A 24,198-nucleotide genomic window follows, 5' to 3' on the forward strand; every position below is an offset into this window, starting at 1 on the left:
TCCATCTCCTTCTGTCCTTGTCACAGACATATGCCTCACTCCAGGTAACATTGGATTCGCTCAAATCTTGGTGAAGGCTTCTCCTGAAAGTCTGTTTTGGACGACCCCGTTTCTTGGGCTAAGAGGGGTCGTCAGCTCTGCAGCTCCCTGGTGGGTTTGGCCTTAGCGCGTCATCATTCTCCTGGTTGGAGCCCCTGGTCTCCCAAGAATGGAATTTATAGTTTTATTGTTGTTGTAATTTTTAAAAATGAATATAACATAAATATACATTTTTGTTTATTACTGGTCACAGTCAACTGCTTCTAACAGCTTCGTTTCACTTTGAGCACATTTAGTGGATATTGCGCTATATAAAAGCTCAAGCTCCAGTTAAATAGACACCAAAGACAAATTTCCCCAATGGGATAAATGAAGGAAATAATTAAATGTATTTATAAAGGGGAAACCTGAAACGTCAACAGGCGTTTGTCTTATTTTTTTTTTGTTTTTTTGTTTTGGGTTTTTTTTCACTTAAGCTCTCCATCTAGTTTTATTGTCCAACCATTTTAGATGAGATAATGTATCTATAGGGCCTATTATCCGTGGCCCTAGCCTGTCTTTACCCACCTTTGACTAGTTCTAGCTTGATCTTACGTGTATATATATGCAGGTCTGGCGTCCTAACCAATTATGGGCCTAGATTATCGTTGTTGTAATGGAGATTATTTTGCTTAACTTTATTTTTTATTTTTTAAAATATTTTTGTGGAGATTTCCATTACAACAATAAGCCCACAATGAAATTGGGTGATCAGACCTGCAAATACGTGAACGTCAGTTGATATCATTTTTATGTTGTATCCCCCAGGTCCAAACGGGGAGGGTTGCCCGGAAACCAAGGTCCAGGTTCCAAGTTGTAGTTCCAGTCGTCACGGTTGCTGTCCAGATGGCGTTGCCTTCGCGCAGGGGCCTAATCAGGAAGGCTGTTCTCAATTCAAACACGGTAGATGGGGATGTTTATTTATGTACTGTCTGTGCTGCTATATGGTTGTGAGAGCTGGACCATAAACAAGACCATGGTTAAAAGACTGGAGGCAGTGGAAATGTGGTTTTACAGAAGAATGATGAGGGTGTCATGGATGGAAAGGAAAAGAAATGAAGAAATTTTAGAAATGGCAAACAGAAAAAGATCACTGATAACAAAAATCATCAAACGCCAAATGGAATTTTTAGGACACATTATCCGCCACCTTGGTTTGGAAATACTCGCCTTGACTGGAAAGATGAATGGAAAAAGAATAAGAGGAAGACAAAGAATAACGTATTTGAAAGGGATAAGAACTTGGACAGATGAAGCTGAGAAAGGTGGCGCTGCTTTAATAGAATTGGCAAGAGATAGATCAGCTTGGCGGAAGATGACCTCCGACGTCTGCTTCAGATATGGAACTACATGAGATGAGATTTATTTATTTACGACAGGGATGGAATGGTTTATGTATTAATACAAAACGACATACATACTTTGTCCTTCATTAGGCTTGTTGTTGTTGTTGTTAAAAATTTTATTATTATTATTATTATTATTATTATTATTATTATTATTATTATTATTATTATTATTATTATTATTATTGTTATTGTTATTATTATTATTATTATTATTATTATTATTATTATTATTATTATTATTATTATTATTATTATTATTATTATTATTATTATTTTCATTATTATTATTATTATTATTATTATTATCATCATCATCATCATCATCATCATCATCATCATCATTATTATATTATTATTATTATATTATATATTATTATTATTATTATTATTATTATTATTATTATTATTATTATTATTATTATTATTATTATTATATTATTATTATTATTATTATTATTATTATTATTATTATCTTCGTCATCATCATCATCATCATCATTAATAAAGTCCCGGTGGTAGTGCTTGTCGTTTTCGTTGATGTTGTTGTTGTTTTTATTGGTGTTAAACCGTGTTCGTCTGACTGATAGCATTCCAGTATTTTAAAACTCTAATTGGCGATCAGGAGGAGTGTTTTGTGTTTTATGGAATCAAACAACGGAAGCTGCCCGGCCCTTATCTACTCAACGGTGGAAGGAATGGTGCTGCTCATTATGGAATTCTGCTTGTGGAGGAGGAGGAGGGGAGGAGGAGGGAGAGGAGGAGGAGGAAGAGGGGGAGGAGAAGGAGGAGGGAGAGGAAGAAGGAAGGGGAGGAGACCAAATTGTCCTTTTTTCTTTTTTTTTTACAGATCTTCGCATTTTAATTTAAACTTTGAATTTGAGAGTTAATGCTGCTATGTGGTCTTGTGGTATAACAATCAATTTCGGATCAGAAGGTCCTGAGTTCTAACCCCGCTCGGCACATAGTTCAGTACTTGGAAAAGGCTCTCAACTCACATTCTCTCACCGTACTCAGGTGTAAAATGAGTGCCTGTCCATTTCCAGCGTTGTCCCTGTCGGAAAAAAAAAAATTATACAATCGCATAACAGGCGTCATGCCTCGTTCTATATGTCACGTGTTGCTGTTGGTCAGGCATCATGCCTCGTTCTATATGTTACGTGTTGCTGTTGGCCAGGCGTCATGCCTCGTTCTATATGTCACGTGTTGCTGTTGGTCAGGCGTCATGCCTCGTTCTATATGTTACGTGTTGCTGTTGGTCAGGGACCCTTTTGTAGAGCGCTTTGAGTATGTTAAGTGGGTATTGCGCTCTATAAAAGCTCAAGTTCGTTTGTTTTTGTTTGTTTTATTGTTTTTAAATTACAATGTCCTCTACTACAGAGAATTATTTTGCTCTTATGACTTCATTGAATTTTGTTGCTTTTGTTTTCTTGTTTACTTGTGTCACAGATTATCCTTTTAAATTGGGATTTAACATATTTGGTCATAGTGGCAATGACGTTTGAAATCATTCGCATTACACGATGATTTAAGAAACAGAAGTGGTTCTACAACACCAAATATGGAACACGGGTCACGTGGTTATGATTATCATTGTTATTGTTATAATTTTCCATCAGATTACTATAGCTTTGACATGGAGCCAGGGGGCTGCCTTGACTACAACCGGAAGTGGTTCCACAGCACAAATATGGGGTCACGTTGTTATCATTGTTCTTGTTATTATTTCCCATCAGAATATTGTGGCTTTGACAAGGACCCAGGGGGCTGCAATGACTACAGCCGGAAGTGGTTCTACAGCATCAAATATGGAATGTGTCGTGAGTTTTGGTACGGCGGGTGTCGTGGTAACGGTAACCGGTTCGAGACCAAGGAGGAATGTCAGCAGAAATGTGTGCAGGTGACAGGAACAGGTGAGGGAAAACAGGACAGGTGTGACGTGCGTGCAGGGCATGGGTCATGATAATACGAAAAAATCATCCCACTACCACCACCGCCACAATATATTATCATCTTCATCATCATCATCATCATCATCATCATCGTCATCACATCACTATCAACATCATCATCATCATCATCGTCGTCGTCGTCATCATCATCATCATCCACATCACCACCAGCATCATCACCACCACCACCACCCACACCACACCCCACACCACTCACCCATCCCCACATCCCCCACCACCACCACATCATCCCACTCACACCACCCATCCACCACCATCACCACCACACACCACCCATCACCACCTCCATCCACCCACCACCATCCCACACACCACCATCATCCACCACCATACACCCACCACCCCCCATCACCACACCATCACCATCACCACATCATCCACACCACCACCCACACCACACCCCACCCATCCCCCATCACAACACCACACACCACCATCACCCCACACCACCCCACCACCACCATCCCACCCATCATCCACCCAACACCACCACCACATCATCACCCACCACCACCACCACACCCCATCCATCACCTACACCACACCCCCCTCACCACCACACCCACCACACCACCACTCACCACCACCCACACATCCATCCCACCATCACCACCATCACCCACCATCCCACATTCCCATCACCACCACACCATCACCACCACACCCACCATCACCACCACACCACCCCATCATCCCATCACACCACCACCACCATCATCCCCACCACACCACCACCACCCATCCATCACCCCACACTCCCACCCACCACCCCATCATCCCCACCATCACCACCACCCCATCCACCCATCCCCATCACCACCACCACACCACCATCCCCACACCATCACCACACCACCACCATACATCCATCCACCACCACCACATCATCCCACACCACACCCACACCTCACCCACCATCCCCATCACCACCACACACCACCACACACCATCACCACCCCCACATCACCACACACCACACTCATCCCCACCCCTCATCCACCCACACCCACATCCCCACCACAACCATCATCCACCATCCTACCACACCATCACCCATCACCACACCACCACCCCCACACCATCATCCCCATACCACCACCCACACACCCCATACCCATCCACCACACCACCACACCCCCACCACCCACCACCACCCACCCCACCACCACACCACCACCACCATCACCACCACCACCACCACCATCATCCCCATCACCACCACCACCACCATCATACCCATCACCACCACCACCATTACCATCATCCCCATCACCATCATCCCCATCACCACCACCACCACCACCATCACCATCACCACCACCACAACCATCATCACCAACACCACAACCATCATCCCCATCATCCCCATCACCACCACCACCATCATCCCCACCATCACCACCACCACCATCATCCCCACCATCATCCCCACACACCTCATCCCACCACCACCATCATCCCCATCACCATCACCACTACCCCACACTCATCCCCCATCACCACACACCACCACCATCATCCCCCACTCCACACCACCACATCCCCCCAACCATCACCACCCCACCACCCATCACCACCACCACCATCACCACCACCACCACCACCATCATCCTCATCACCACCACCACCATCATTATCCCCACCACCACCACCACCACCACCATCATCCCCATCACCACCACCACCATCATCCCCACCATCACCACCACCACCATCATCCCCACCAACACCATCACCACCACCACCATCATCCCCATCACCACCACCACCACCATCATCCCCATCACCACCACCACCACCATCATCCCCACCATCACCACCACCACCATCATCCCCACCAACACCATCACCACCACCACCATCACCACCACCACCACCACCATCATCCCCATCACCACCACCACCACCATCATACCCATCACCACCGCCACCATTACCATCATCCCCATCACCACCACCACATCCCCATCACTCACCACCACCCCACCACCATCCCCATCCACCACACACCCACAACCACATCACCAACACCACAACCATCATCCCCATCATCCCCATCACCACCACCACCATCATCCCCACCATCACCACCACCACCATCATCCCCACCATCATCCCCACCACCACCATCATCGCCACCACAACCATCATCCCCATCACCATCACCACTACCATCATCCCCATCACCACCACCACCACCATCATCCCCATCACCACCACCACCATCATCCCCACCATCACCACCACCACCATCCCCACCAACCCATCACCACCACACCATCACACCACACCACCACCATCATCCTCACCCACCACCACCATCTTATCCCCACCACCACCACCACCACCCATCATCCCCACACACCCACCATCATCCCCACCATCACCACACCACCATCACCCCACCATCACCACCACCCACCATCCCACCATCATCCCCACCACCACCATCATCGCCACCACAACCATCATCCCCATCACCATCACCATCCATCATCCCCATCACCCACACCCCACCACCATCATCCCATCACCACCACCACCATCATCCCCACCATCACCACCACCACCATCATCCCCACCAACACCACCACCACCATCATCCCCATCACCACCACCATCATCCCCATCTCATCCCCCACGACCATCACCACCACATCATCCCATCACCACCACCATCACCACCACCATCATCCCACACCATCATCCCATCACCATCATCCCCATCACCATCATCCCCACCACCATCATCCCCATCACCATCATCCCCATCACAATCATCCCCATCACCATCATCCCCATCACCATCATCCCCATCAACACCGCCATCATCCCCATCAACACCACCATCATCCCCATCAACACCACCATCATCCCCATCACCATCATCCCCATCACCACCACCATCATCCCCACCATCACCATCATCCCCACCACCATCATCCCCATCACCATCATCCCCATCACCATCATCCCCATCAACACCACCATCATCCCCATCACCATCATCCCCATCAACACCACCATCATCCCCACCACGACCCCATCACCACCACCATCACCACCAACATCACCACCACCACCACCATCATCCCACCACTATCCCCATCACCATCACCACCATCATCATCCCCATCACCACCACCATCATCATCCCCATCACCACCACCACCATCATCCCCACCATTACTATAACCATCACCACCACCACCATCCCCATCACCACCACCCACCACACCCACCCCACCATCATCCCACCACCACCACCATCATCCCATCACCATCACCACTAACTTCACCACACCCACCCCACATCACCCCATCCCACACACCACACCATCACCCCACCATCACCACCACCACCATCATCCCACCAACACCATCACACCACACCATCACCACACCACCACCATCATCCCATCACCACCACCACCATCATTATCCCCACCACCACCACCACCACCACCATCATCCCCATCACCACCACCACCATCATCCCCACCATCACCACCACCACCATCATCCCCACCATCACCACCACCACCATCATCCCCACCATCATCCCCACCACCACCATCATCGCCACCACAACCATCATCCCCATCACCATCACCACTACCATCATCCCCATCACCACCACCACCACCACCACCATCATCCCCATCACCACCACCACCATCATCCCCACCATCACCACCACCACCATCATCCCCACCACACCACCACCACCCACCATCATCCCCATCACCACCACCACCATCACCCCCATCACCATCATCCCACCACACACACCCCATCACCACCACACCACAAATTCCACCATCCCCATCACCACACACCACCTCATCCCCCACCCACCACCATCACATCACCCCACTCACCCATCACCCCACCACCATCATCCCCATCACCATCATCCCCACCCACCATCATCCCCATCACCACATCCCCATCACCATACACCTCCCCACCCTCACCATCATCCCCATCACCATCACCCCATCACCATCATCCCCATCACCACACCCCATCCATCCCCCATCAACACCACCATCATCCCCATCACCATCATCCCCATCACCATCACCCATCATCCCACCCATCACCATCATCCCCACCACCATCATCCCCACCACCATCATCCCATCACCATCACCCCCATCACCATCATCCCCATCAACACCACCATCATCCCCATCACCATCATCCCCATCAACACCACCATCATCCCCACCACGACCCCATCACCACCACCATCACCACCAACATCACCACCACCACCACCATCATCCCCACCACTATCCCCATCACCATCACCACCATCATCATCCCCATCACCACCACCATCATCATCCCCATCACCACCACCACCATCATCCGCACGATCACTATAACCATCACCACCACCACCATCCCCATCACCAACACCACCACCACCATCATCCCCACCTCCACCACCATCATCCCCACCACCACCACCATCATCTCCATCACCACCACCACCATCCCCATCACCAACACCACCACCACCATCATCTCCACCACCATCCCCATCACCACCCAACCACTACCATCACTATAACCACCACTACCCATCAGATCGTTGCAACCTGCCCATTGTGAAGGGACCGTGTCGGGCATCCATGACGAGATATCATTTCGACTCCAAAGACAGTCAGTGTAAGACCTTTGTCTACGGCGGATGTCGGGCCAACGCCAACAATTTCAAGACCCATGGGGAATGTCAGGCCGCCTGTAATGGCAAGGTCTCCACACAAGGTCAAGGTCAGTGGGTTCATGGTCACATGATCAAAGCAACGAACTGTCTAAAAAACAATGGGACTGTCCCATTTTGGCAAACTGAGAAAAAGTTAAAGAAAATGAAAATGGATTGTTTTTGTGTCTAGAAATGTCCCTTGCCTCACGTGTCCCATGCTTTTGCTTATTTGAATAGCAAATTTAAATAAGGAACAGTATAAGCTCCAAATCCAGGTTATATATAAATACAGGTTGTATTATACTTGGTAATTAAAAAAGAATATGCAAAACTGCCACGCGAAAATTAAAAAAGACAAGAAAAACCAATAGATAAGAAAGCACTAGCTTGGACACATGTGTAGTACACACATTGCCATTGTAATTGTTGCCTTTAGGTACCTCAGTGCTTGCTTAGCTATTGTCAAATGGTTTTGGGTTGGTTTTGACATGTATTGAGACAATTTGGTAACAATGAAACAAAGGTCAGGTCGAGTAGAAGTCATAATGTAAATTAGACTGCCAACTATTTCCCTATACAGTTTGTCATCCACTGGATTTGAAGGTTCATCACAAAACTTGTTGAGATTCATTTCACAGGGAGTGTGTTTGGGCTTGCAGTCTTGCATGCCAAATTTCTCTAACAGTCTTGCAATATAATGTGATTGGTCCATTGATATTGATTCATCTGAACAAGAGAAATTTATACCCAAGAAAAAGGAAATTTGACCTAGGTCTTTCATTTGGAAAGATTGACAAAGCTGTGCTTTGATTGCATTCATTGCAGATAGAGAATTTGAAGCTATGATTAAGTCATCTACCCACACAAGGATAATGCTATGTTCATCATTAGAATGTCTCTTATAGAGACAGGGATCAACTGCTGATTGAACAAATTTTTGCTCAGCTAAATGAGAGTGGAGTTTGAGATTCCAATTTCTACCACTCTGTTTGAGACCATACAATGACTTTTTGAGTCTACAAACTAGCTTTTCACCAGATTTTGAGTTTAATTGATATCCTTCTGGTTGTTCAATGTATAAGTCAACATCAATTGGTGCATATAAATATGCTGCTTTTACATCCATTTGGTTCAAGTACATATCATTTTCAATGGCAAATTGAATGAGAGCTCTGATTGAGGTGATGCGGGCCGTGGGCGAAAACATTTCCTGATAATCAACATCAGGGATTTGGGAATACCCTTTAGCTACAAATTTTGCTTTATAAGTTTCTTCTCCATTTGGACCATTCTTAATGGTGTATACCCATCTACCACCAATAGCTTTTCGGTCAGAAGGTAAACTTGTAATTTCAAATGTTTGATTTTCGCTCAGGGCATTCATCTCCTCACCCATAGCTTTTTGCCATGCATCACTTGCATTGCAAGTCATTGCTTCCTTGTAAGTGTTAGGGACATCAAGCATGTTAATGTTATAGCAATAATGAATGGTATTGTTAAGATATGCATCAACTTCATCATCAACAATGTATTCGTCCAAATGTTTAGGACGAGAGCGAGTTCTCTTGGAACTGGCATGCATTGGTGACGGGTTTTCATTTTCTTCCTTATTACCTAAATCTTCAACACTTGTTTCAGTTTCAGGCAAACTCTGGTCACTTAGTGGCACTTTGGGGTTTGTTTTTGAGTAACTAGCATCAAAATCATCATCATCATAAGATGGAACTTCAGGGTAGTGACCAGAATTCTCCCGAGACTGAGACTTTGGTTGAGACAAATCTGTAACAGTAACAGTATCTTTAGGGAATTTGACACATCTGGACCCTTTTAACAGTTTGGGTGTCTGGAAAATAGATCAGATAGGCTGGACTTTTTTCTACCATACCCTACAAATATTCCCTTTTCACTTCTGTTTTGTAATTTTGTTGGTTTTTGTGCTAATAAAGCAAAACATGGGGATCCAAATGTTTTCATATTGGCAATGTTGGGTCTTTTATTTGTGATCTTTTCAAAAGGAGTGCATTCAATTCTTTGTTTGTAGCACCTGTTGCGAATATATGCAGCCGTTAGGACAGCATATGTCCACAGTGATTTTGGTAACCCACATTGCAATAATTGGCATCTGGCCATGTCAAAAAGTGTGCGCCATGGACGCTCTGCCTTCCCATTTTGATGGGGGCTGTATGGTGCGCTTTTTTCATGTCTGATACTGTGATTTCTCAAAATGGAAGTAAATTCTTGAGATGTCATGTGAATTCCCCACCATTATCACTTCTGATTGCTTTTATCTTCCCATAAGGGGCTATGTCAGACAGGTATTCTTTGAATGCAGTAGGGGTGTCACTTTTTTGCTTCAAAAGGTACACAGAGATCAAACCTGAAAAAGAATCAACACAAATCATTGCATATTTCATTCCATCACAACCAATTGGGTCAATAGGACCCGCTAGATCAACATGAACTACATCAAGAGGTTTCTTGGCACTGTTGTCAGGTTTTCTACTCACAGAATCAGTCATTTTAGCAAGGGAACACACTTCACAGTCAGATTTTGTCTCATCAGTGATGATCATACCATCTACACATTTTTGTAACTTAAAAATGTCTGCTGTGTTACAATGACCCAAAATGCAATGCCACTCCATGAGTGAATGCTTGGACGTTTTTGTGTGGAACGATGAGTTAAGGAAATAGAGACCCCCTCTTCTTTCAATGTTGAATACTGTATCTCCCGAACACAATTTTCCACAATCCTTCTTGAAAATAACTGTGGCACCGTTCTGCGTCGCGGCCTATACTGAGAAAATGTTTTGAGAGAAGGAGGGCACGTACAGTGCATTTCTCAGGAGAGAATGTTTACAGCCATTGTCATCCGTCAACGTTATCTCTGCATTGCCTTGTCCTTGGGCAAGGTTCGAAGTCCGGGTCTCGTCTGCAAATTCGATAACATGCTGTCCCGAGTCAAAATTATTGTGGAAAGAAATAAATTTTGACTTTTCGTGGGGAAGTTGAACAGTAGCTCCACTGTCCACAAGAAAGTCGTCCTCTGCGAGTTGGTTATCTTGGAAATTCGGGTTAACACCGAAAGCGAAATGGCTCTCACTTCGAGTTGTGGGTTCATCGTCTGCTTTCATCTCTCGTAGTTTTGTCAGATTTCTACAGTTGCTGGTATCGTGCGATTTAGCTTTACAAATTTCGCACCAACGAGATTTTCTGTCGTCGTTTTGTTTACAAGCTTTGAGTTTTCTACAGTAGCTGGTATCATGAGATTTTGACTTACATATTTCACACCAACGAGCTTTTTGTGTCCTCGAGTTTGGTTGATTGTTGAAGGGTCTTCTGTTGTACGAACTAACCGTCATCACATTTGATGCGGTTGAAGAAGAATCTTGGAGTTTCTCAGTGTCTTCGTAATTACGTAATAACGATTTGAATTCGCTGAAGGTCAGTACTTCTGACTTTTGTGTGATTACGGCAGTAAAACTTTTATAATTTACCCCAAGTCCTTTTATCACCATAGCGATTAGCAAACTGTCACTGATTGTCTCACCAGCATCATGTAGAGCCGCTGCTGACGATTCAGCTCAAATGATATAGTCAGTAACTGTTTCTTGGTCACTCTTTAAGAGGGATGTCAACTCTGTGTAGAGTGTTATGATACGAGGTTTACCTTTCGGAAGATAGTGTTGTCTCAGGATTCGTAGTGCTCTGCGACCGTTGTTCCTTGCGTCCCTTATGATAAGAGAAAGGGATCTGTCGTCCAATACCTGGACCAGTTCGGCAAATACTTCCTCGTTTTTGTGTTCTGTTGATACATCTTGATTCAAATCATCAAGGTTCTTGAGTACATCATCAAGTCCTCTTATTCTGATGAAGCCGAAAAAACTTAACTTCCCAGAGTTCATATTGGCGATCGTCACCATTGAAGGTGATGCGATGCCTGGGCCCATAACCTGTTGGCATGGTGGACGCCATATCATTGATTTTAGATGAAGGCCAAGGTAATTATCTAGAACAGAATAACAAATTCCATTAGATGAAAGAGTGAACTTTATTTATTGAGACATCTGCTTTTTATTGCAGGAACAGGAAGAAAAAAAAAAGGATGATAATAATAATGCTTAATTTTGTCGTTCCCCAAATTAGAGAGTTACATAATAAGTGATTCCTTGCACAAAAAGGTCATAATAAGAAAATTAATTTACATTCTAACACTTATCACTGTTAAATAAACTGGAGTTTTTAGAATCTTATCACTGTTAAATAAACTGGAGTTTTTAGAATTTTATCACTGTTAAATAAACTGGAGTTTTTAGAATCTTATCACTGTTAAATAAACTGGAGTTTTTAGAATCTTATCACTGTTAAATAAACTGGAGTTTTTAGAATTTTATCACTGTTAAATAAACTGGAGTTTTTAGAATCTTATCACTGTTAAATAAACTGAAGTTTTTAGAATCTTATCACTGTTAAATAAACTGGAGTTTTTAGAATCTTATCACTGTTAAATAAACTGGAGTTTTTAGAATCTTATCACTGTTAAATAAACTGGAGTTTTTAGAATCGTATCACTGTTAAATAAACTGGAGTTTTTAGAATCTTATCACTGTTAAATAAACTGGAGTTTTTAGAATCTTATCACTGTTAAATAAACTGGAGTTTTTAGAATCTTATCACTGTTAAATAAACTGGAGTTTTTAGAATCTTATCACTGTTAAATAAACTGGAGTTTTTAGAATCTTATCACTGCTAAATAAACTGGAGTTTTTAGAATCTTATCACTGTTAAATAAACTGGAGTTTTTAGAATTTTATCACTGTTAAATAAACTGGAGTTTTTAGAATCTTATCACTGTTAAATAAACTGGAGTTTTTAGAATCTTATCACTGTTAAATAAACTGGAGTTTTTAGAATCTTATCACTGTTAAATAAACTGGAGTTTTTAGAATCTTATCACTGTTAAATAAACTGGAGTTTTTAGAATCGTATCACTGTTAAATAAACTGGAGTTTTTAGAATCTTATCACTGTTAAATAAACTGGAGTTTTTAGAATCTTATCACTGTTAAATAAACGGGAGTTTTTAGAATCTTATCACTGTTAAATAAACTGGAGTTTTTAGAATCTTATCACTGTTAAATAAACTGGAGATTTTAGAATCTTATCACTGTTAAATAAACTGGAGTTTTTAGAATCTTATCACTGTTAAATAAACTGGAGTTTTTAGAATCTTATCACTGTTAAATAAACTGGAGTTTTTAGAATCTTATCACTGTTAAATAAACTGGAGTTTTGTTCGGAAAAATCAAGTATTTGTGGTCAGCCTTTTCTTGTAAACAGTACTTTAAAAAAAACCAAAAGACATAAAAAACAAAAACAAACTACGTCTTGTCCAAAGGATACCAGTAAATATTTACTCTCCATTTAATGCTACAGAAATCACGATCAGTTCTGGCTCAATTAGCATTATACATCTAAATGACCGCTTTTTATATCTGGCACTGTACTGAACCTTTCATAACTTTAAAGCATTCAATAACCCCACCCCATTTATAGGGAATGAGGTTAGCGGAAGAGTAATGTCCCTTGATTGGACGTCGCCCATAGTCTGTGACGTTGCCGGCGGAAAAGTTATTAGAGACAGAACGTCATGCGCACAACCAACATGACGTTCTCTCTCTAATAACTTTTCCGGTGACGTCCAATCAAGGGACGCTACTCTTCCGCTAATCTCATTCCCTATTCTATCAGGCAATCAATCCCCGTGCCAAAAGACCCCTTGTCGGAACGGATTTGCCTGCCATGACTACCACAACGGATCTTATGCTTGCTCCTGTAACCCGGATTGGGGAAAGGACTGTGAGAGACCTCCGTCTTACTGGTGCTTCTCCGATGTAGGTGGTAGCAAGAATTATTATTATTATTATTATTATTATTATTATTATTATTATTATTATTATTATTATTATTATTATTATTGTTATTGTTATTGTTATTATTATTATTATTATATTTATTATTATTATTATAATTATTATTATTATTATTATTATTATTATTATTATTATTATTATTATTATTATTATTATTATTGGTGTTGTACTTTTTTTTCTTCTTCTTCTTCTTCTTCTTCTTCTTCTTCTTCTTCTTCTTCTTCTTCTTCTTCTTTGTCTCCTGCTCCTTTGATTCCCCGCCTACTGCTCCTCCTCCTTTTCCCGTATATTATGATAGAATTAGAAAATGATATTCGATCTTATAATATTAAGTTATAAATAAAGAGTCATATAGCACACATCTGATTATAGATATATGACGTCATCATCATTGAGGGTTTGTTTTTTTGGGCTATAAATTAAATTTTGAGCATGTAAACCATCCTGAAGTAAAACCTATTTGCTGAGTTGGTGACATTACACCATGGTTAGTGATATTACACCATGGTTGGTGACATTACACCATGGTTGGTGACATTACATCATGGTGGGTGACATTACGTCATGGTTGGTGACATTGCATCAAAGTTGGTGACATTACACCATGGTTGGTGACATTACGTCATGGTTGGTGACATTACATCATAGTTGGTGACATTACACCATGGTTGGTGATATTACACCATGGTTGGGGATATTACGTCATGGTTGGTGACATTACACCATGGTTGGTGACATTACGTCATGTTTGGTGACATTACACCATGGTTGGTGACATCACATCGTGGTTGTGACATTACGTCATGGTTGTGACATTACACCATGGTTGTGACATTACACCATAGTTGGTGACATTACATCATGATTGGTGACATTACACCATGGTTATGACATGACACCATGGTTGTGACATTACACCATAGTTGGTGACATTACACCATGGTTGTGACATTACGTCATGATTGTGACATTACACCATGGTTGTGACATTACACCATGGTTGGTGACATTACATCATGGTTGGGTGACATTACACCATCGTTGGTGACATTACACCGTGGTTGTGACATTACACCATGGTTGTGACATTACGTCATGGTTGTGACATTACACCATGGTTGGTGACATTACATCATGGTTGGTGACATTACACCATGGTTGGTGACATTACGTCATGGTTAGTGACATTACACCATGGTTGGTGACATTGCACCATGGTTGGTGACATTACACCATGGTTGTGACATTACACCATGGTTGGTGACATTACACCATGGTTGGTGACATTACACCATGGTTGGTGACATTACATCATGGTTGGTGACATTACACCATGGTTGGTGACATTACGTCATGATTGGTGACATTACATCATGGTTGGTGACATTACTTCATGGTTGGTGACATTACACCATGGTTGGTGACATTACATCGTGGTTGTGACATTACACCATGGTTGGTGACATTACATCATGGTTGGTGAATAAATAAAGAGTCATATAGCACACATCTGATTATAGATATATGACGTCATCATCATTGAGGGTTTGTTTTTTTTGGGCTATAAATTAAATTTTGAGCATGTAAACCATCCTGAAGTAAAACCTATTTGCTGAGTTGATGACATTACACCATGGTTAGTGATATTACACCATGGTTGGTGACATTACACCATGGTTGGTGACATTACATCATGGTGGGTGACATTACGTCATGGTTGGTGACATTGCATCAAAGTTGGTGACATTACACCATGGTTGGTGACATTACGTCATGGTTGGTGACATTACATCATAGTTGGTGACATTACACCATGGTTGGTGATATTACACCATGGTTGGGGACATTACGTCATGGTTGGTGACATTACACCATGGTTGGTGACATTACGTTATGTTTGGTGACATTACACCATGGTTGGTGACATTGCACCATGGTTGGTGACATTACGTCATGGTTGTGACATTACACCATGGTTGTGACATTACACCATAGTTGGTGACATTACATCATGATTGGTGACATTACACCATGGTTATGACATGACACCATGGTTGTGACATTACACCATAGTTGGTGACATTACACCATGGTTGTGACATTACGTCATGATTGTGACATTACACCATGGTTGTGACATTACACCATGGTTGGTGACATTACATCATGGTTGGGTGACATTACACCATCGTTGGTGACATTACACCGTGGTTGTGACATTACACCATGGTTGTGACATTACGTCATGGTTGTGACATTACACCATGGTTGGTAACATTACATCATGGTTGGTGACATTACACCATGGTTGGTGACATTACGTCATGGTTAGTGACATTACACCATGGTTGGTGACATTGCACCATGGTTGGTGACATTACACCATGGTTGTGACATTACACCATGGTTGGTGACATTACACCATGGTTGGTGACATTACACCATGGTTGGTGACATTACATCATGGTTGGTGACATTACACCATGGTTGGTGACATTACGTCATGATTGGTGACATTACATCATGGTTGGTGACATTACTTCATGGTTGGTGACATTACACCATGGTTGGTGACATTACATCGTGGTTGTGACATTACACCATGGTTGGTGACATTACATCATGGTTGGTGACATTACATCGTGGTTGTGACATTACACCATGGTTGGTGACATTACACCATGGTTGGTGACATTACACCATGGTTGGTGACATTACATCGTGGTTGTGACATTACACCATGGTTGGTGACATTACACCATAGTTGGTGACATTACATCATGATTGGTGACATTACACCATGGTTATGACATGACACCATGGTTGTGACATTACACCATAGTTGGTGACATTACACCATGGTTGTGACATTACGTCATCATTGTGACATTACACCATGGTTGTGACATTACACCATGGTTGGTGACATTACATCATGGTTGGGTGACATTACACCATCGTTGGTGACATTACGTCATGTTTGGTGACATTACACCATGGTTGGTGACATCACATCGTGGTTGTGACATTACGTCATGGTTGTGACATTACACCATGGTTGTGACATTACACCATAGTTGGTGACATTACATCATGATTGGTGACATTACACCATGGTTATGACATGACACCATGGTTGTGACATTACACCATAGTTGGTGACATTACACCATGGTTGTGACATTACGTCATGATTGTGACATTACACCATGGTTGTGACATTACACCATGGTTGGTGACATTACATCATGGTTGGGTGACATTACACCATCGTTGGTGACATTACACCATGGTTGTGACATTGCACCATGGTTGTGACATTACGTCATGGTTGTGACATTACACCATGGTTGGTGACATTACATCATGGTTGGTGACATTACACCATGGTTGGTGACATTACGTCATGGTTAAGTGACATTACACCATGGTTGGTGACATTGCACCATGGTTGGTGACATTACACCATGGTTGGTGACATTACATCGTGGTTGTGACATTACATTGTGGTTGGTGACATTACACCATGGTTGGTGACATTACACCATGGTTGGTGGCATTACATCATGGTTGGTGACATTACACCATGGTTGGTGACATTACACCATGGTTGGTGACATTACATCATGGTTGGTGACATTACTTCATTGTTGGTGACATTACACCATGGTTGGTGACATTACATCGTGGTTGTGACATTACACCATGGTTGGTGACATTACATCATGGTTGGTGACATTACATCATGGTTGGTGACATTACACCGTGGTTGTGACATTACACCATGGTTGGTGACATTACATCGTGGTTGTGACATTACATTGTGGTTGGTGACATTACACCATGGTTGGTGACATTACATCATGGTTGGTGACATTACACCATGGTTGGTGACATTACACCATGGTTGGTGACATTACACCATGGTTGGTGACATTACGTCATGTAGACCTGTAAATTCTTAGACATTTAACTGGAATCAGTTAATTCGTCAAATTCAAATATTTTTAAAAAGGAAAGAAAGACTTCATGAATCGTAGTCGAATGACAGTAAAGTAATTAGGAATGTTCCACAATGCTACGCATAGCTCAAAGGCCGTTTATATTAAGAATGCATATATTGCCAAGGCTAAGCGACGCCTTTTAGAATTGCTGTGCCTGAACACATCCCAGTGTATTTTCTCACAGCCTTCGTGAAATTGTTTATTCACTTTCCAAACCTGTCGTGATCCCAATGGTAGTCAATTTTAACCGAGCCGCTGAGCGATAAATTTCACTGTTCTGTCTCAGCCAAAATTGTCTTGATTGTTGGGAGGGGGGGGGGGGGGGTAATCTACGTGAGAAGAGCACTCACATCACATGCAAGGGGATTGAGATCGATTCCTGGTGAATTTGAGATTTTCCACCCAGCTGTGATTGGGTAGCTGGGTCTGTTATGTCTGGGGGAAAGTACTTTGTGATAAACTAGTGAACCCAAGAGATCTAAAACAATATGTCGAACTGCACTATGACGTTAAATTCATTTGTTCTATAGATATCATGTAATTAGAAGCAAAATACTCACAACATCTGCCCACTAAATGAAACTAACCAACTCACAAAACTATGTGTAACCTTAATCGTTTATAGTCTGATTGATACATTTTAGTGAGAACTTTTCACCCACTGGTGGTCTCCAAAAGATAACAAAGAACTGAGTGATGTTAATTTCATTCCTTCTTTAAGATTATATAACCATTAATTGTTGATTGTGTTCATTGCCCCAGGATGAGTGTGGTCATGGTCTCAAATGTGTACGGGAGAGGACCTGTGCTGGTGGCCTGTGTCATGTGTACGCTAGATGTGATGGTAAATACACACCTAACCTTCCTTTTCCTTTTCCTTCACCTTGTCTCATCATTATCCTCCTGCTCCTTATAGACAGAATGCTGTAAACGACGAAGATAGTTAATGTTTGATATTTTACACCAATTTACACGGTTTAGTCCCTTGATTAATGGACAGATTTCTTGAAAATGGCGACCATCGATGTTTGTGTGATACTAGAATAAAGAGTTGTCATAGCCAACTAACAAAGACCTACGTATTTTTATGTTTTAAAAATCCGAGTTTGATAAAGATCATCTGAATCGATCCTAAATGCATCAAAGTGTACAATTTTTCACCCTTATATATATATATATATATATATATATATATAATATATATATATATATATATATATATAATATATATATATATATATATATATATATATATATATATATTATATATATATGTTGTCTTTTAAATACGATGAATAAGAACTGCAGTTCTAGACCATTTCCTACATATTGTGATCTGGCACTTTTGAGGAGATGCGGTCCCTCTGAGAGGAGTAATTCTACCAATGTTTTGTGAGCCAGATATTATATATTGCTGAAGAAAAATGGCTGACACGTGTGAAAACATGTTTGTCATCACGTGAAATGTCATTTGGTAGATTCTGAGCCATTTACATCAAACAATTACCAGGAAAATTATAAATAAAACTAATAGACAAACACTTTTTAAATATCCATGAATTCATTTGACAACTGTGTTATATTTGCTATGATGGGATTTAATAACAGAAAAGAGTAGATTTTATTCTTATCTTATTGAAATCCCTAATGTCATGATAAATTAGCATGGATTGTTTTGTAAGGTGAAAACGTGGAATTTGAAATTAAAACAAAATCAAATTCTCGTATCACATACGTATTTCATATGCCACTAATCGTTTACGTCGGATGGTTCAAAAATGTAAACAAAGCGATCAGAAGTTTCTGTGTACTTGACTCAAGGGAAGCAACCAAGGATAATATATTCATGATGTCATCAACATTTGGTCTATGCTACTACAGTGCACTCCGGATAATCGCAACATTTCCCAAGAAACGGAATTAATTCTATATAAAAGTCACTGTTTAATTTCAACAAACTTAGTTAATCGCAACAAATTTTCACCCTCAAAAAGTGGTAAATTTGAGAAATCAATCTAACAAAATATAATGATTAAATTTCATTATGGAAGAAATCGTGACAGGTTGAAAAATCGAGTTTGAGCGGGATTTAGTACTAAAGCAGTGTCACCACTTTATTAGTGTTAGAGACAAAAGAGGGTGGGGCTTTACCGTATGGGTTTGTGATGTCATCTGTGGCCATTAAATAGGAGGCGAGGGGATGGGAATAATCTGTACAACAGGTAGACAATGACAGTTGTAAAGAGAGACTGAGCGATGATATCCTTTGTTTTGGGATTGACAATTGTGCATTGTGACCAACGAGTTTGGTGAGAGCTTATTGTCTTTCATCACAGCTAATCTCTCTGACTCTTTCAAATGTTGAGAACAAAAGAGTGAAAGTTAATCAAATCTGAATAATTGTCGTCTTGCATCAAAGCTGCTTTTGCTTGACAAAATCTATACAGGACTGTCATATGGTTTTTAATTCAATCATATGGCTAAGTCTGTGGTGGACGAAGAACAATGCTTACAACATCTGGTTTGAGTTTACCATATTACATGTGTAAAATGTTGCCATTATCCGGAGTGGACTGTACTACTACTACTACTACTACTACTACTACTACTACTACTACTACTACTACTACTACTACTACTACTACTACTACTACTACTACTACACTACTACTCACTACTACTACTACTACTACTACTATACTACTAACTACTACTACTACTACTACTACTACTACTACTACTACTACTACTACTACTACATACTACTACTACTACTACTACTACTACTATACCTACTACTACTACTACTACTACTACTACATACTACTACTACTACTACTACTACTACTACTACTACTACTACTACTACTACTACTACCACTACCTACTACTACTATACTACTACACTACACTACTACTACTACTACTACCACCATACTACTACTACTACTACTACTACTACTACTACTACTACTACACTACTCCACTACTCTATATCACTATATACTTACTACATACTACTACTACTCTATATACTCTATTACTCCTACTACTACTACCCATTGCACCTATCCATGTTATAAAACAGTATTTCTATTGCCTCATCCATGACAGTATCCGATACAACTGTGATGGAAAAATCTGCTCAGTGAAACAAGACTGTGTCAACGATGAATCTATTGATGAAGGCTACTTCTGTATGAACAAAGGTACTTTACCCTCCCCCCCCCCTGTTATGTCCTAGAATAGTTGATAGTTTTCATTATATTGTATACAAGTTTGAAACATTGAGCGTATTCTTCAAAGCAGACCTGTTTGTGACTGTAAGGTCATGTTAAACTTGGCACCTCCAGGAAATCCTCTTGTATCCTCTGTTCCCTATTTAAACCAGTTGTTTCCATCTGTCTTACTTTTTCTTTGATGCTTTTAACTTAAGATCTACAACTCTTCCTCTTTCATCTTCCTTTTTCCGGCCGATAATATTACAATGGCTGTAAAACCACTAAAAACTAACACAAAATGTCTCCCCTGGCTATAGGCAGTGACGGATGTTGTAAAAACAATGGATGTCTTACAGATGACTAGTACTTTACGAAATGGAATAATAGTTCAATATAGCCTGCTGAGGGAATAAATGAGATGACGTGATCCATTGAGCTTTGGCAAAGCTGCTACAAGCTGTGGACTGTTAAACAGTTTATAACAAAATTGAATATTACAGTTTTTAAAAAGGACAATATACCATACAAGGAACGTTTGGGCTCAAAACCCTTCTTCAGCCAACAAAAAAATGAAAACATAAATACATGACTATAAAAACCAGATCGATGACAAATATTCAAACGTCCTCTTTGTAGAAAAATCTTGGAATAACATTTGTTGAACCCGAAACTTCCCTATTTGGTATTTTGGTCTTTTTTTGAAGCTGTTTCATTCATTTTTGTTTATTATTTTCTATATGTAATAAGGTCAAGGATTTGGCGTTTTTCCAATCAATTCATTACAAAATCAAACAACTCGGATATGGCCCAAAGTCCAGCCCATGGTCTTAAATATGGCTGACCATGTTGACAGACGTCTTGGATAAATTTGTGATAATGACATCATTTCGTTTTCATCCCTCTAGTCTGCAACCCAAGGCCCCGTGGTCTTAGATATGGCTGACTATGTTGACAAAAACTTGGATAAATTTGTGATAATGACATCATTCTTTTCATCTCTCTAGTCCGTAACCCGAGGCCTAGCCCCGTGGTTTTGGATTGCAGATATTCCAAGTATGGATGTTGTAACGACAGAAGGACTCCAGCCACCAGTCCTGGCAAAGAAAACTGTCATAGGTCTTGCCAGGTAAGCAGACTGCTTTGATAAAATTTATTAAAACATTTAATGTTTAAATTCCCAGCAGTGATAAATGTTTTAATTCCCAGCAGTGATAAATGTTTAAATTCCCGGCAGTGATAAATGTTTAAATTCCCGGCAGTGATAAATGTTTAAATTCCCGGAAGTGATAAATGTTTAAATTCCCGGCAGTGATAAATGTTTAAATTCCCTGCAGTGATAAATGTTTAAATTCCCTGCAGTGGTAAATGTTTAAATTCCCTGCAGTGATAAATGTTTAAATTCCCTGCAGTGATAAATGTTTAAATTCCCTGCAGTAGTTGCGTTTGAGGTTTATCTCTATAATTTTATATTTGTCAGTTCTATCAGAAAAACTGGGTGGGGATCCTGACCTCCCATAGCGGGCAGGGAGGTACACACTGTGTCTTCTATCCTCTTATATCTGTTTTCCAACATGCTTTCTGTCTTTGTCTTGGAATGAGATTACTTGGTTTTTTTCCTGGCCCTGGTCGGAATCCTGGCTGGGGGAGGGAAACAGTCAAATGCATAGTTATTGTTTTGGGAGATGATATTGTTTTCCTTGTAAATCATCTCTCTGTTATGTATTAGTATATTTGTTATTTTTTAATGTATAATATAAGCATTTGAGTGTGTTCCTCTTTGTTGGATTTTGTTCTTGTGTCCGGATGAGACTTATAGGTGATCTCAAACTAAGTACATTGGTGGTATGCTCTTGGAATCTACATCTGATCCCTATTTGTTCCCAGTTCCCCTATGTCTTACTTTCTCTTGGATGCTTCAATTGTAATTCTAGAACTTTTCACTATCCCATTTTCTTCCTTTTTACTGGCGCTGATATAACCTAAATGTGTTGCAAGCGCCGTAAAACCCTTAAAAACAAAAAACAAACAGAAAAATTGTTTTGGCTCTTTTCAAAACAATTCTTTTTTATTTCATTTATTTATTGATTTGTTTTTAATTAATTTTTTTTTCTCGGATTTCCAAAGAATTTTTTTTTTTTTTTTGGCTGTTATCCATAGAAATCTATTAATGACTGTTCCTTTTGAGTTCTGAAATTTTCGTCTGAAATGCAATGAATGACAGTGTTTCCAATAAAAACAATGAATTATACTGTTTTCAATGTGTGAATCATTTCCCATGTCAAGACCTCAATAAGAATGTAGCTCTGCTTCCAGGACACCAATATCTGCTGCAGTCGATTGAATTTTGGTTAATAAAAAAAGTTTCACTTTAAAAAAGAATTAAAGCCACTGTCAATATTTATATGTTTTTGACTTTCATATATAACATAAATAAAAACACATTTGGATATGATATACGTCTGACGCATCTGCAAGCCTTACTTAGCCTATCTGACACAATATTTGTCCAACACGTGAAGGATGTTCTTCTTTGTTTTTCTGTTCTCCATACAGAATTTTTCATTCCGTTTTGTTTATTTCCCTAGAAATCCTTTTCAACGTCGATATCTATAAAAGTCGAATTACCCATCACTGCAGATTGTATACAAATCATGTGTAAAGTATTGTAAGTGTTTTGTGGATAAAGGGGAAACCCGAAATGTCTACAATACCTCTTTTTGTTTATTAAATTGAAACTGACATTCAATTTCACATTGTTATTTACAAACCATGTAATCACTGTCTCCATTATTCTGTCATTGAGTGAAAAAAATATATGCTGAATAGTCGATCAAATTTGTTGTTGTTGGTAATATTTAGGAATTTTGATGGGAAAGTGTTCCATTCCTTGATGGTTCTTGGGAAGAAATTGTTTTTATGTGAGTTGG

The 24,198-nt window shown here is 40.9% G+C and overlaps 1 protein-coding gene across 1 annotated transcript in view; it reads left to right on the forward strand.

The window, feature by feature from the left end:
- Positions 1-24,198, forward strand: part of LOC144963782 (papilin-like) — a 241,112-nt gene that overhangs the window by 169,405 nt on the left and 47,509 nt on the right. The window contains exons 19-25 of the mRNA XM_078897749.1: positions 847-981; positions 3,161-3,337; positions 7,997-8,182; positions 13,865-14,007; positions 18,813-18,976; positions 21,165-21,259; positions 22,276-22,397. Of these exons, the coding sequence (XP_078753875.1) occupies positions 847-981; positions 3,161-3,337; positions 7,997-8,182; positions 13,865-14,007; positions 18,813-18,976; positions 21,165-21,259; positions 22,276-22,397 (1,022 nt within the window). The remainder of the gene's footprint in view (positions 1-846; positions 982-3,160; positions 3,338-7,996; positions 8,183-13,864; positions 14,008-18,812; positions 18,977-21,164; positions 21,260-22,275; positions 22,398-24,198) is intronic.

This window comes from Berghia stephanieae, chromosome 1, assembly GCF_034508935.2.
Source record: "Berghia stephanieae isolate SIO BIC M18660-M18661 chromosome 1, UCSD_Bste_1.3, whole genome shotgun sequence".
NCBI classification, from domain to species: domain Eukaryota; kingdom Metazoa; phylum Mollusca; class Gastropoda; order Nudibranchia; family Aeolidiidae; genus Berghia; species Berghia stephanieae.